Source organism: Saccoglossus kowalevskii, chromosome 20 (genome assembly GCF_978046115.1).
Source record: "Saccoglossus kowalevskii chromosome 20, keSacKowa6.1, whole genome shotgun sequence".
NCBI classification, from domain to species: Eukaryota; Metazoa; Hemichordata; class Enteropneusta; family Harrimaniidae; genus Saccoglossus; species Saccoglossus kowalevskii.
This window is the reverse complement of record NC_140660.1, coordinates 11,251,761-11,267,675: the sequence shown is the minus strand read 5'-3', so window position 1 is coordinate 11,267,675 and position 15,915 is coordinate 11,251,761. Positions and strand designations below refer to the sequence as shown.

At 34.8% G+C, this 15,915-nt stretch overlaps 1 protein-coding gene across 1 annotated transcript; it reads left to right on the top strand.

Moving 5' to 3' along the window:
• Nucleotides 1-4,550: 4,550 nt before the first annotated feature.
• On the top strand, nt 4,551-15,889 carry LOC100377445 (methylsterol monooxygenase 1-like). Its single transcript, XM_085494258.1, has 7 exons — nt 4,551-4,808; nt 7,287-7,364; nt 7,773-7,921; nt 10,406-10,532; nt 10,731-10,779; nt 11,037-11,192; nt 13,538-15,889. The coding sequence occupies exons 1-7, from the start codon at nt 4,650-4,652 to the stop codon at nt 13,687-13,689; spliced, it is 870 nt and encodes a 289-aa protein (XP_085350384.1). The 5' UTR covers nt 4,551-4,649; the 3' UTR covers nt 13,690-15,889.
• Nucleotides 15,890-15,915: the final 26 nt, after the last annotated feature.

Sequence of the window (15,915 nt, the reverse complement as noted above, 5' to 3'; positions counted from 1 at the left end):
GTCAAATAAGACACACACAACGAAATACGTTTCAGCTATCGTCTTAGTCGATCTTTTGGAGCACTCTATAAGACACAGCGCCCTGGGGAAAAGTCCCCAAGACTCTCACAAGGCTGAACCAAGACTCGCCCAAGACTGGACTGCCTCAAGGCTCGCCCCTGGACTGGACTCTCCAGGACTGCACTCTCTCTCTACTGCGTCTATCGTGCTGTGTTCCCCAAGACCAACTCAAACTCTCTTTATTCATTTTCAAAACTCTAACCAATTACAAAACAGTAAAAAGACTCTAGGGCGTAACCTTCAATCATAAAGCCAATCACACTAAGTACTGAATACGTCATATCTTTTGATTAATCGTTCACTACATTAATAACTACGGATGTCAGAATAGCGACGGTATCTTGTAATTAGTTCCAAATCACTGAGCCAAGTTCCGTCCAAAACTTCAAATAGGCCTGAACGATGACAGACATAACACAGCAATTCGCTAATAATCAGCTAATTAAGTCGGTTAACAGATACGCGAAAACAAATTCATGACAAAGCCTCCACTGATTACCGTAGCTGGTGGCGTAGTTGAGGTTCCGGAATCGTTCAGTTGAGTGTTAAAGGGCTCATACCACTAATTGAAACTCCATAGACGACAATGTTAACATATGACGAGAGTGCTATATGAAAATGATAAACAAAGTTGAAAACATGGCTCAAAAATGGGAAATCAACATGCCAGTAATCAACCATATGAAAAAAACTAACATGTTGGTCAAACTCTTGCAAATTTCAGGTAAACAAGACATACCTACTGTATTTGGATTGCACTTAGAGAAATCACTGGAAAAACACCACAATTAGAACATCCAAATACACACAGAATAAACCTACAGGTATACAGCCGCTAAGTAGTAAACAAAAAAACGCATGTTGGTCTCACCTTTGACCTAGGTGATTACGCCCTCAAACAAGGAGCACCTGAGAAAAAAATATTTAAAAAAATTTCATTGGTTCTTGCAAGGCATTTAAATTTAGCTACGAGTGGCCATTGGTTGATTAGTGGCATGATACCTTTAGTCGACGCTTTGAGATTGTGAAGTACACGCACTACCACTGGCAGTTTGTGTGTGCCCCCGGGGTCACTGACCTTTCAGTTTGGTATGGCTGTGCGGTCGGAGAGTAAAAACCTCAGACCCCATCATAGACCATTTTCACCTCAAAAATCCTATCCCATTATAAACCAAATAGTGATTTTGTATATCCCATCAGAGACCAAATTGTCACTAAATTTATTCAGTTATAGGTTGAATCTACTCATCACCCGGACTCACCAATAAAAATACTAAAACTCGGATAATTGCATGCAGTTCCCATTTGGAAAACAAGATCAAACTAAAAATTTATAGAAATATATGTAATTATAATTCTAAACCTAGTGAATATCTTAACGCCATTGAAAACCCATCCCACGGGGCAATTCTTACTAAACTACGCATTAGTGCTCATAACCTGAACATTGAAAAAAAATGAGGCATAATCCGTCTATCCCCCCTGTATGTTTTTGTACATGTCAATTTTGTACCAACCATACGGTGGAATCTGAATACCATTTCGTCACTGAGTGTACCAAACTCAACCCGACAAGGAATAAATTCTTCAACACAATCGCCTTCCTTTATCCCACATTTAGTATGTTGAACAACACCCATAAATCCTACTTTATCATGGATCCTCCATCTGATATTGCTCACTCGGTTGGATCACACCTTTATCAAATGTACAATCTTAGAGAATACTTTGTAGCTGTGTAATTTTCTGTACGTTTTTTTTACCCATACCTCCAGAAATAGAAGGTTGTGGTCAATAAAGTTATACATGGAAATAATTAAAACAAAACAGACCCGATCTAGCGGCCCAATCTTGGACAGGCAAACCTGATATTGGGCCTAAAGGCAAACAAATCTATACCCCATTCGAGACCAAACAGCTAAAATTTACGACCCCAAAAGGCGGCACGTCCCCATATTGTTATTTGCATTAAGTGCCCCCGGGGTGTGTGCCAACAATTTTAGCCAACAGAAAAAAAATTTCTAAAAATAAATGTTGATTTAGCTGTGAGTTTAAAATTGCTGCTGAAATATTGCATAAATTTGTGCGTAAAAATGATAGGTGGCGCTGTCCGTCTAAGTACTGTACTTTACCGCGGCGTTCACAAACTCAATTTTCATTTATTAAAGAACATCGGAAGGAATAGACCATTTTCCGTTCACTGCGAGAATCACGCGTTATGCGTGAAATCGAACGTAAAAACAGGATAAACAAAGGTCATAGCGTCGTAGTGGCGTCAAACATCGCGTGGGATTCGACAAACGCGAAAGTATTTTGGGGAACATTTCCATGTCAATAATGTGCTGTGCACATTTGATGATGGGCAATTTCGATTAAGTGAGGATATTCGAATGCAATATTCCTCTGTCGAAGATCGGCCGGTCGATGTGCGCTACGAAATAAAGTAATTCGAGTTCAAAATCAAATCGTTCGATTTTTGCGGCAGACGTTTGACGCGCGTCTTTCATGCATCTCGCGAGATCTCGCAGTTGTACGGAAAATCCCCTATTAAAATGGGCAGACGAACAGTCTTGGCAGACACAGAAGCATATTAGTTCTCACTGGAACTGTTTGCATAACAAACATTATTTTCATTTTCCGACAAATAATACCCGCCCCAATAAAATGTTTTTACCAAGATTCTATACTTTCAGCACGACAAAGACACTCCCTTCAATAGTCATAAATTAACGACGTCATTTGAAACGTCCCAGTTTGATTCAATCGGTTAAAATAATCCTCTCGTTTCAATTTAAACTATGATTAATAAATATTTATAAAAATAAAGAAAATGCGTATGTTGCGCTGTGAGTATCGATTACAATTACTTGAACGAGCCTAAAGACCTGTCTAATAACTGATAGCTTTATCCTCGGGGGCGGAGCTACGTTACAAGACGTTCTACGTTGCTAAGACGCGCACCACTGTACCACGTATTTCTATGGGCTTTGTGCGCGCTGCTGTGGAACGCCGGTGGAGCCGGTGAAAACTCGAGAAAACAACACAAACTCAACTTTGAAGTAATCCTGAACAACCAAATTCATATATGTTACACACGTAGGGCTAATCTTGTTACACTGTTCAGGGGACTCTCAACAACCATCGCAAAGTACCGTTTTCTGCGAGTTTTTGGTCTTTGTTTTCACCGCGAGGGTTGCCAGGCGGTAGAACATGCCCGGATGTCCGCCCCGAGGATATGTACATATATAATGCGTGGAATCGTTATGGTAATGAGTACGTTATACTGTTTTATTTGTGTCCTGTCGTGCAATATTCGCTCAAATCGTCCCCGATACCGCCAATTCCTGACAAAAGTTACAGTTGTTTTGTATTTGATGATGCATGAAACCGTTACCGAGTGCGCTATTTGAACTTGGAATGGGTTTACGCACTCAGCTGTTTACCATTCTCCATCCAGCGACTATGAGTCTTTTATCACTAAGCTAGGTAGTCACCAGGAAACGTCCCACAAGTTGTGAAGTATAGCTTTTCAAAAAAGCCTCTAAACACGTACTTATTTTGTGAAATTATACGCCTTTTCAAGTGCAGAAACTTAAAATAGATCCCTATATACATACTAAAAATCATACTGTTTCTAAGTTGAGGTAACATGAATCACAGTCACTTGGGGGCTGAAAATCAATAAATACTAATTTTCAAAAAAAATCATCCGCTATACGTATATAAATAAACGTTTATTTATATACGTATAGCGGATGATTTTTTTTGAAAATTAGTATTTATTGATTTTCAGCCCCCAAGTGACTGTGACATGAATTTATGAGATTCCTTTTTTCACACTTAATTTATATTTTTTTAAATATTCGACACTAAACACGGTACACGCGTCAAATAACTAAATATCACCCCTTTTATACGTTTTTTACTTCAGCTTGCGTACCATATTTTATTCACTGAGAACCACAACCCCCACACCACCCCACCCACCCCGGGCCTCGAATACATATTACCACGGTATGAGTGCTGCAGGGGAGAAATAATCTTTGGCGGCTCAGAATGCCAAATATAGACCTTGTCGATGTATTTTGTCAGCGTATACTTCGAGTGTCACCGAAAAAATGCGCCATAGCGGGCGAAAATGTCCGACGTACGTTGGCTGGTCCAACATAGGGAATCCCCATATGACGTCATCAGTTGGAAGGAAGAGGTATCCTGTGTGACGTCATCGTTAAGAGTCTTTTGCGTACGTGACGAGCAGTGTATTTCTACCAACTGCCCGAATAAGCTCTTGATATTGTGCAAAGAGAAAAAAGTATCTTTAACTCTAAACTAAACTCAACCGTGAACTCGATGTCCGCTTTTCCGACTGCCGATAAAATAATGAGTCATGCGCCAGCGACATGATCGAACGACAGCGGTTTCCCAGACATGATTGGCTCGGGTCGTCATCAGCCGATGTGGATTAACCAATAACAGAGCTTCTTTCATAAATGTCTATTAACCGGCTCGTCACAATAAATACACTTTCTGTACCCACAGCGTGTTGGCGACTGAGTGAGTGAGTACGACGGCGATTGTCAAAAGTCAACATGGCCGACAACTATACGCTCATCGATACAGCAACGGAATATCTCGGATATTTGCCGGCGAATCCGTTCCGGTCTCCAATGGAAGAGTTATGGAACGCTATGATTTCTAATTACACTAAATTTCAGATAGCATCGGCGGGTTCGTTTTTAGTTCATGAGGTAAGCATTTCAAATAGTTCAACTAACGTTGTATTAAAATTGACGACCCTGGAAACATTTTGTTAAAAAGAAGACGTTTAGGAATTAAATAATTAGATAAATTTACGGAATATTCAATTTCCATGACAATTACCTCTATCCGTGGTCGACGTCTTTTTGTTGGCTGACTGTGCGGATCATATTTTAATATCTAATTTGAAGATGTAGCTAATCACTGATTTGAAAGTTTTTTTCTCTGTTGTATAATACTGTTTCTTACTCACTTTTTTTTTAAATTTGAATAATTAGATTTATATTTTAAAAGTTTGTGTTTTGTGTGATGGAATAGAAAATAGAATTAATAACATGTCTAATAGAAAACATTGTATTGCGATCACCAACAAACCAATCAGAATTCATCTTCCGAGCCAGTGCAGATCAGCAGCAAACATGTTTAAATATTTTTTTTTTTTTTTTTTTAAATATATGTTTAAATATTGAACATGTAGTATAGTGTAGTTTTTCTCTTTTTACCCTAGTTCAAAATCGAATCACCAAAGTGTGTCACCATGGAAACAAACTTGGGTAGCTTCTCATTTTATTTGTGTTTTGTCACGTAATGTAATGTAATATTTTTAAAATTTCTATTTTAAAATTATCATAAACATTTTTTTTTTTATTTTTCTCTGAAATTCTAATGAACTGCCTAAAACAATGGTATGTGTAATTATAAGAGTTGTATCGAATAGAATATGAAAAAGATACTGAAATCACACGTTTTCAGGTATATCTCTACCTTGATTTCCATTAGCAGTGTAATTCTACAGTAAAGTATTTGCCTAATTTTACACGCGCATTTACTGTGGAATTCTTTATTTTCGCTTGGAATTTATTTTTGCCATTTTTCGCTGAAAGGATGCTTCAGTGAAAATAGATTCCAGCAAATATACTATTTTTTTATGTATATTTCACAATCAACTTGTCAAAAATCAGTGAAAATAAATTCCATACAAAATACCCAAAAGTCTTTCCAGTGAAAATTAATTCCAGCTAAAATAAAGTACATAACAGTAAATATTGAACATTGTCATCACGTTTGTTGCTACATTTCGTTGGGTGAGAAATAGACTCGCCTAGCCATAATAATCTAAATTTTAATCAGATCATTTCATTAGAGAAACGATCCAGTCCATGAGGACAAAGTACAACCTCAATGCGATCAATGCTTGACCCTAGCCCCACCAATGCCTGGTACAAATGGAAAATATTGACAGCCATATTTGAGGGTCGGCAAGGCGTATTTTCGTAAGCTGTAAGCAATTGGTTTTTTTTGGTAATAATGTAAATCAAATAAATAAAAAAACGTAAATTCGTACCACAGGCAAGGTATAAAATGTAATCAGCTATTTTATTCGTTCGTAATTTGTACAAAAATATTAATTTTTGTAAGCGTGTAAAGCATTTTCCAAATTAAATGTCATAATTTCCACTTTTGATTTGTAAACTCAAATTCAAAAACTCAAATACATAAAATGTAATTAGGAATTTGCTTTATCTGTAAAGTGTAAAAACCTATTTTTTATTGTGAATGGAACTTTCATTTTATTTCCTGTAAAAACATAAAATGCTGTAATTATTTTCTATAACCTGTATCAGCTATCCCCCTTGCCCCCCTATATTTCTATCAAGGGAAAACATTCAAATTATTCGTTGCCACATTGTCATTCAGGTTATCTCAAAGATGGCCGTGCAGCGGCCATTTTACAAGATCTTCATGAATTATTGAAATTTGAAAAATATGTCACAGTGCACGATTGAAAGACATGGCTGTTACGCTGTGTTTTCTGAAGGTGTAAATTTGCTATAAGAATGTTTATAAATATCTATAAAACTTATACTCCAAAAAATCCTCCAATTTCATTCAAATTCAAAAAAGATAAGATGATTTTTTGCGGGTTTAATTAATCAATCATTGACCAAAATTACTGTCATGAATGCAAAGTGTAGATTCCATCAAATTTGCTCAAAATGCTCAAAATTAGTGATTTGTTTGCTGAACCAAATTTAAAAGAATGCCAGTTGTATCATTATCATTTGACACAGTTTAAAAAAAAAGCAAGCCTGTGTGGAAGGAGAGGTTATAGGTTGACTGACCGCAGTAGAGTTCTATACAGGTTGTATTCATCTGCTAAAGCTTGTGATTTTCTTCAGCAGACTTTCTCGCCAAAATTTGTCTACACTTTTTCCTTATATTCTTCAATATTTTGGGAAATGAACGCTAATTTTGATGCCAAAAGACAAAATGCAAGTAAATTTTCGGTTTTGACTCAAAAAATTTGGCTATTTTTGTTCCAGTCTTCTGAATAAAAGTGCAGACTATAAACAGGACTTTAATTGTGAATTTGTGATGAAAAGAAGTTAAGTTTCGAGGTGAAAATATTAAGACGTTGCCATTTATAATTTATAAATATTTTATATAAAATATTTTGTTTATTGCAGGTTGCGTATTTCCTCTTGTGCTTACCAGGATTTATCTGTCAGTTTATACCCATCATGCAAAAATTCAAAATACAAAAGGTGAGGAAACAATGTACAAACAAACACCTAATGACTAAAATATTACTTTCATAAGAGTATGATTTTCCAGGCTTGTATTTGTGTATATATATTTGTGTGTTAGTTTTCACTCGTATCTTTGGTGACAAATAAATTGGGCTGGTAGGATGAGGGATACATAATGTGTCAAAGCTACTGTAGAACACATTATTTTTGTTTGGAATTAATTTTCACTGAAGGAATGATTCAGTGAAAATAAAATCCAGCAAAAATATACCTTTTTTCCTATATTTTGCCTTAAACTTGCCAAAAATCAGTGAAAATATATTCCATACAAAACACCCAAAATGTCTTTTCAGCGAAATTTAATTCCAGCTAAAATAAAGTATTCTACAGTATTTGGTAAATATGTTTTTAATCACTTTGCAGGACAAAGAAGAAACTTGGGATGGCCAATGGAAATGTTTCAAATTATTAGTATTTAATCATATATGCATTCAGCTGCCACTGATTCTTGGAACATATACCTTTACTGAAATGTTTGGTATTCCCTACGACTGGGAAAGTATGCCGACATGGTAAGTAAATGTTTGGTAATCCCTACGACTGGGATAGTTCGGGGGGGGGGGGGGGGTTAGGCTGACAAGGTAGGTGAATGTTTGATATACCCTGTGACCACAGTCAGCTGGCGCACACGTGATAATAAAATAAATACGATATTTACTATATGGGGGCTGCCATCTTGAATGCAGCATAAAACTAAATAAGAGACAAGTTGTGACACGCGTTTTTCAGATTCCTACTAATCAGGACAAAAATACCAATCTTTCACAAAAATACGATCTGTTGGGGTTATATTAAGCCAACCGATAACAAAATTCAGCGTTTTTGTGTGGAAAAATTCCTTAAATACGAACACCTAATTACACAAAGAATATAGAACACTTTTCTGGAGTATTTGAAACCGAAATTATCATCTGACTGTATGGTCGTTGCTGATTGGCTGCTGGGCTGGAGTGACAATTTTTGGTTTCAAATACCCCAGTAATTAGGTGTTCGTATTTAAGGGATTGTTCCACACAAAAACGACAAATTCGGCCGAATTTTGTTATCGGTTGGCTTAATATAACTCCAACGGATTGTATTTTTGTGAAAGATTGGTATTTTTGTCCGGATTTGTAGGAATCTGGAAAACGAGTTTCACAACTTGTCTCTTATTTAGTTTTATGCGTCATTCAAGATGGCGGTCCCCATGTAGTAAATATCGTATTTATTTTATTTCACGTGTGCGCCAGCTGACTGTGCCTGTGACTGGGATAATTATATGTTGGCTATAAAGGATAATTATGTGATAATGAAGTGATAGCCATGTCCATGTGATAGCCAAGTGACTTCGAAACCAAGGTACTCCACTCACAAAATCATGTTGTTTATTAGCTGAATATGGAATGTAGTGTTAACAGGCCATTATTGAAGCATAGTGGGTCTACACATTTGAATGATATTTACGGCAGTCGATTTCCACATTGTGTTATATAAATTTGATTACCAGTATTTGGAAAAGTCAAACATTACTCAAAGACCACGTTTTATGACCAGACAGTTAAATTTGGAGCATTTTTGAAGTGATGGGCATCTATAAACGAAGGTGAACCCCAATAGAAATGCCCGAAAAGTCATAGTTGAAGAGTCAGACGAGTATAATTACTTGAGTGTAAACCACAATAATTTCGCTGCTAGAAATATTCGCGATTTATTGTTTGCCGAGTTGTTAGCAATGATAAATTTTCGTGATTTTAACTTGAGGGAAAAATTTTAAAATGGCAAATGGATGCTTTGTGTTTGAAATTCAAAGGAACTGTGGTGTGACTGGAAGTTGCACATACACGCAGGAAATGGTTGATATTCATACTAATGAATCCTAATCATAGAGCTGTAAGTGATCACTATGGGATTACTACGTTATCTCTTATACATTTATACATTTAGCTGAATGTGAACCCCAAAATAGAAATGCTCCAAAAGTTTTAGTTGAGCATAGGTGCCAAGTTGTACGAGTACGATTAGGATTACGATGGCAGACATACCAAACCAAAAACCCCATTAGAAAATAGAATTTGTAAACAATGGCCATTACAGGAAGTTGAAGACGAATTACACTTTCTTTTAGTTTGCCCACAATATCAAACAGATAGAAATGATTTTATTTCCAATATTTTATTCCCCAAAGAAATCATTACCAACCTGCAAAAATTCACATATTTAATGAAAAGTAATGAAAGAAATATAATAAAACTTTTCAGGGAATTTTTACAAAAATCATTCATTTTAAGAAATGAGCTTTCTTTGGATATAATACCTTGACTCTTTTCTATTTTTTACGTCATCATACTTTGCTATTATTTTAATCACTTATATATTTATTGCTGTAAACCAATAGAACATTTATACTTCTAAGAATGCAATAAAGTTATTATTATTATTATTATCATTATGTGACAGAGATATGATAGCGCTGTAATTATGTGATCTCTTAGGGACGACGTCAAAAGATCGATGTCGGATAAAAAACTTAATTCCTTTAGTTTTTTTCCAAACCCCCCTACCCCCCACTGAAACTTAATTGATAAATATTGGTCATGGCGTCAGACTACATTCACCATTAAATACAAATTGATAATCGGACAGTAGTATTGCATAGCAGTTGGTTGTCGGATGGGTGTAAAAAGATTTTACAAATGCACCTCATTTGACGCACAAATTTACACTCGAACCAAACCATTTTTCTGTTTTTTTTTCCCTTTTCGGTTATTTCTGTCCATGATTGGTTATAAAAAAAAAAAACTACAAATACTCCAAGATTTTTTTGACTTCTTTAAAAAATAAAATCGTTTTTGTAGGATGGAAACTTTTTGAGGTCAAAACCTCCCCACCCCCAAACTAAAGGAAATAAGTTTTTTATCCGACATCGATCTTTTGACGTCGTCCCTTATAAATGTGTATATATATCTGTGATTGACATGTGATTGACATGTGCCTTCTATTGTATTTTATTTATACAGGTACAGCATAGCGTTACGTGTCTATGGCTGTGCGGTTATTGAAGACACATGGCATTATTTTTTGCATCGTCTGCTGCACCATAGAAGACTCTACAAATATGTACACAAAGTACACCATACTTACCAGGTAAGAGAGTGTTACTGGGGTAGGGAGATGAACTCTTGATGAAATACTTTATTTCAACTTGAATTTAGTTTCCATGAGAAGATATGTTTTTTTTTTAGGATTTTATTTTTGCTGACTCAGACCTTAGGGAAAATAGAATCTAGGTGAAAATACTTCACTTTACGGTATTTTTAAAACAATAATTTTTTTTATCATCAGGCACCCTTTGGAATGACTGCTGAATATGCACATCCCATTGAAACAATTGGTAAGTTTGACCATTCACCTTTTAAAAATGTATTTTTGTTGTTTTTTTGTTGTTTGTTTTTTATGAGGGGGGGGGGGGTCATTGTAAATTACAGATGTTTAAAGAGCTTAATAGTTATAATTTGAGTGCAAACTTAACAAATCATGGATCTTGTTTGTATTGAATTTTCATTATTGTAATTACAGACTGTAATTCCAGGATTTTATTTAATAAAATTATTCATCGCAATGTGTTTTTGTTTTTTTGTTTTTTTACAGTTCTTGGTGCCGGTTTCTTTATTGGAATATTATTATTTACCAATCATTTTATTTTACTGTGGGCGTGGGTGGTTTTTCGGTTGATGGAGACGATAGATGTGCACAGTGGTTACGAACTCCCCCTGAACCCAATGCATTTGCTACCATTCTATGGAGGTATGTGTATTTACTCAATCCAAATTTGTGCTGTAAGATAGTTTTCAAACATTTTTTGGATCATGTTTTTATCAGAAATCAACCACAAGAAATCGCCCAAATTTGTCTGCACTTTTTAGTTCCGCTGTCGACTTTGTCGAGCGGAACTTATCATATGAGTGATTGTCCATCGGCATCTGTGTCAATGTTTTACTTTTTCGACTTCTTCTTGAAAACCACCAGTCTGATTGCTTTGATACATATTGTTCATTTTCATGATGTCTTCAATTCTTTAATTGCCATGTGCATTGCTAACAGCGGAGCTATCTCAGCCAACTGGCTGCTTGTTTCTTATTATTCTTCATTATTTCTGGAAATAAACCCTAATTTTGGAGCCAACAAGATAAAATTTGAGTAAATTTTCAGTTTTTACTCAAAAAATTCTTCACATAATAATCCCATTTATAGTACCGGGAGTATGCACTTTCTTTCAGAAGAATTTTTTGAGTAAAAACTGAAAATTTACTCAAATTTTGGCTTCAAAAGTAGGGTTCACTACATTAATATTGAACAATACATAAGAAAAAAGTGCAGAAATATTTGGTTGAGAATGTCTGGTGATGAAAAAATTAAAGTGGTAATCTCAGAACTACATGTTTGCATTCCAGAGTTTATATTACTACATGATATACACAGCTCAAAGCTAAAGCACTGTTTGTGCTTGAGACTGTAGTATTTTATTTTCAAATTTTTTTTTTAATTAAGACAAATAATTTTGACAATTATGCGAATTTACTAACTAGCCTGTAAATGCAAAACTGGCTGTCATGCCCGCTATTATTATGGAAACATTTCTGGGCACAGTGTCACTTTAAAACTGAATTCACATTGTAGGAGGTCCATTTTTATTAGATATTGGATGCCAACACCATTTTGAATAAACATTAAATGGCTGCCATTTTGAATATACTTGGATGGCTGCCATTTTGAATAAACATTGGATGGCTACCATTTTGAATAAACATTAAATGGCTGCCATTTTGAATATACTTGGATGGCTGCCATTTTGAATAAACATTGGATGGCTACCATTTTGAATAAACATTGGATGGCTACCATTTTGAATAAACATTGGATGGCTACCATTTTGAATAAACATTGGATGGCTGCCATTTTGAATATACTTGGATAGCTGCCATTTTGAATATACATTGGATGGCTACCATTTTGAATAAACATTGGATGGCTGCCATTTTGAATATACTTGGATAGCTGCCATTTTGAATATACATTGGATGGCTGCCATTTTGAATATACATTGGATGGCTGCCATTTTGAATATACATTGGATGGCTGCCATTTTGAATGTACATTGGATGGCTGCCATTTTGAATATACATTAAATGGCTGCCATTTTGAATATACATTGAATGGCTGTCATTTTGAATATACATTGGATGGCTGCCATTTTGAATATACATTGGATGGCTGTCATTTTGAATATACATTGGATGGCTGCCATTTTGAATATACATTGGATGGTTGTTCTTTTTAATAGACAATAGTTGGCTGCCATTTTGAATAAACATTATTTGGCCGTCATTTTGAATTGACATCAAAAGGCCACCATTTTGAATAGACATTGAATGGCTGCTATTTTGAATATACATTGAATGGCTGTCATTTTGAATAGACATTGGATGGTTGTTCTGTTTAATAGATATTAGATGGGTGCCAATTTGAAAAAACATTGGATGGTCGTCCTTTTTAATAGACAATAGTTGGCTGCCATTTTGAATAAACATTATTTGGCCGTCATTTTGAATTGACATCAAAAGGCCACCATTTTGAATAGACATTGAATGGCTGCTATTTTGAATATACATTGAATGGCTGTCATTTTGAATAGACATTGGATGGTTGTTCTTTTTAATAGATATTAGATGGGTGCCAATTTGAAAAAACATTGGATGGTCGTCCTTTTTAATAGACAATAGTTGGCTGCCATTTTGAATAAACATTATTTGGCCGTCATTTTGAATTGACATCAAAAGGCCACCATTTTGAATAGACATTGAATGGCTGCTATTTTGAATATATATTGAATGGCTGTCATTTTGAATATACATTGAATGGCTGCTATTTTGAATAAACATTGGATGGTCGCCATTTTGAACAGACATTAGATGGGTGCCATTTTGAATAAACATTATTTGGCCGCCATTTTGAACAGACATTAGATGTGTGCCATTTTGAATAAACATTATTTTGCCGCCATTTTTAACAGACATTGGATTAAAGAAGGTGTAAAGAAATCTTCTTTTTATTGTCATCATCATCAACTCTTTTATTTACTTAAATTCTAGGAGTTCGTTTCCATGACTTCCATCACATGAATTTTAATGGGAATTATTCATCATCCTTCACGTGGTGGGATAAATTGTTTGGAACAGATCAACAATACAACGATTATTATCAGAAACTTGAAGATTCCGTGGCAACGAAGAAGACAAAGTGAGACAGTGAAGTTTACAAATGATGTCACTAAGCTTATGTGATGTGATTAATTATTTATGAAGTCAAATGATTTGAATAATTAAATGGGAAACAAAAAACTTGAATAGTAAGACTTTTTTGTGGCATAAATTTGTCCTTTAGATAAGGACTAGAGTAAACTTTCACGAGATTCACAAAAAATCACTAATAAAGATAAAATCAAATGGCGAAGTTTGGTTTCATGTAATTTCTATTGTGTGCACATGTCTGTATTTGATTTGATTCAATATTGACATATTGAATGAAGTTTTATGGTTTCGTCAGTTTTGTTTTTAGTAAGAACTCAATGATTAATACATGTATGTATATGTATTTTTTAAAATGATTGTATAATTATTTTCAAAAATTAATTCAAGTGGACTTCAGAGAAGCATTACTTTTTTCGATGACTACTGGGTTTAACCTTTTCACCACAAGATTTTCTCACCCAAATTTGTCTGCACAATTTTTCGTTATTTCTGGAAATGAACCCTAATTTTGGAGCCAAGGGGCAAAATTTTAGTCAATTTTGAGTTTTTACTTAAAAAATTTGCCTATATTTGTCCCAATCTTCTGAAGGAAAGTGCAGACTATAAACAGAACTATTTTGTAAATTTGTGATGAAAAGAGGGAACTGGTGGTAAAAAGGTTAAGGATCTTCAATACAGTTCTCCAAAAGCATTGCTCCATTTTCTCATTTTTTTTGTATAAAGATGAGGGGTGGTAACTTGATAACAATTTCTACAAATAAAGATACTGGGTTACTGACCTTTTTAAAATGATATTCGTCATCTTTTGTTAGTTTTCATTACGCTGATGCATGTTTTCTTTTGTGAGAGGATCCTGTGTTTACTTCAAACATTTTATGATGTAAAAACTAACGGTCTCACTCGAGTATTGAAATACATGTATATGTTATATAAAAGCAAAACTGAGTCAAAACATTCTTAATATGTCGTACCATTTACATAACTTTGTGTTTAAAATGTTAAAAAGTGAAAATTTCTTTATTATGAATATTTTGCCAAGCTGCTTGAACTGTTCAGAAATTGACCTTCGACAAAAATGGCCGCTGAGATCTCATTGAGAGTGACCAACAAGGTTTTTCCCCTCGTTAAAATAGTGTTCTATCTCATCATCGCGTCCACTTTTCCAAATACCATGGTTACGTATCTATGAACATGATGTTAACAGAGAATGGAACACTATTCGACAGGCAAAAAATCTTGTCTCGCTCTCAACGAGATCTTGGCGGCCATTTTCATCTATGGTATATTAAATACTTGATGCGTCTGCATCAATATTTTGAAAGAAATTCTTTGTTTTAAAAATTTCATACAAATATGTGCTTCTTATATTAAGGTGTAGCATTTATTTTGTTCAGTGTTAAACTGTTCTATAATTGTTCATTGGTAAAATGTCTATGTATAGTGTTTTACATTTTCTCTTGGACCAATGTAGAGTTATTGTACCAATAGATCTTATCTTGTAATGTTTTCCAAGTGAAGCCACCTACCAATGACCTTCTCCACAGAACGATCTACATTACTAAAGAAGTATGTAGGTGAGGAAAAATCAGATGCCATTCATGACGTATAATATGGCTGCCTTTATTTAATTGCTTTAATAAGGCCGTCTTCATTCAATTGAAAATATAATATGGCTGCCTTTATTTAATTGCTTTAATAAGGCCGTCTTCATTCAATTGAAAATATAATATGGCTGCCTTTATTTAATTGCTTTAATAAGGCTGTCTTTATTCAATTGAAAATATAATATGGCTGCCTTTATTCAATTGAAGCTGCCAGACAATTTTTTCAGCCAAGAATCCCAACATGACTATTCTCTTCGTAAACATTGGAGAATCATAACTTTGTATTATGGGATATAGCTTGCTTAAAGGGCAGTGGTTGTTGCGCGGTGTGTCCTGTTTGTAGTGGGTCCCATAGCTACATGTATAACTTACATTTGTTTACATGAAATTTCAGCATGCACTGCACAAAAACCATGGCCCTTTAATTTACTTGTATGTGGGTTATGATATACTTTTATATAAATGATAATTTTTTGAAATTTAGTTTTTGGTGGAGAGTTACATAATTTATTGTAACCGAATAAAATGAAATTAGCTATTGGTGACTGCTGAGGAGACGTATTGATTAAAAATATGATTGAATCCTTCACTTCTTGCTGCGTTATTTTTTGCCAT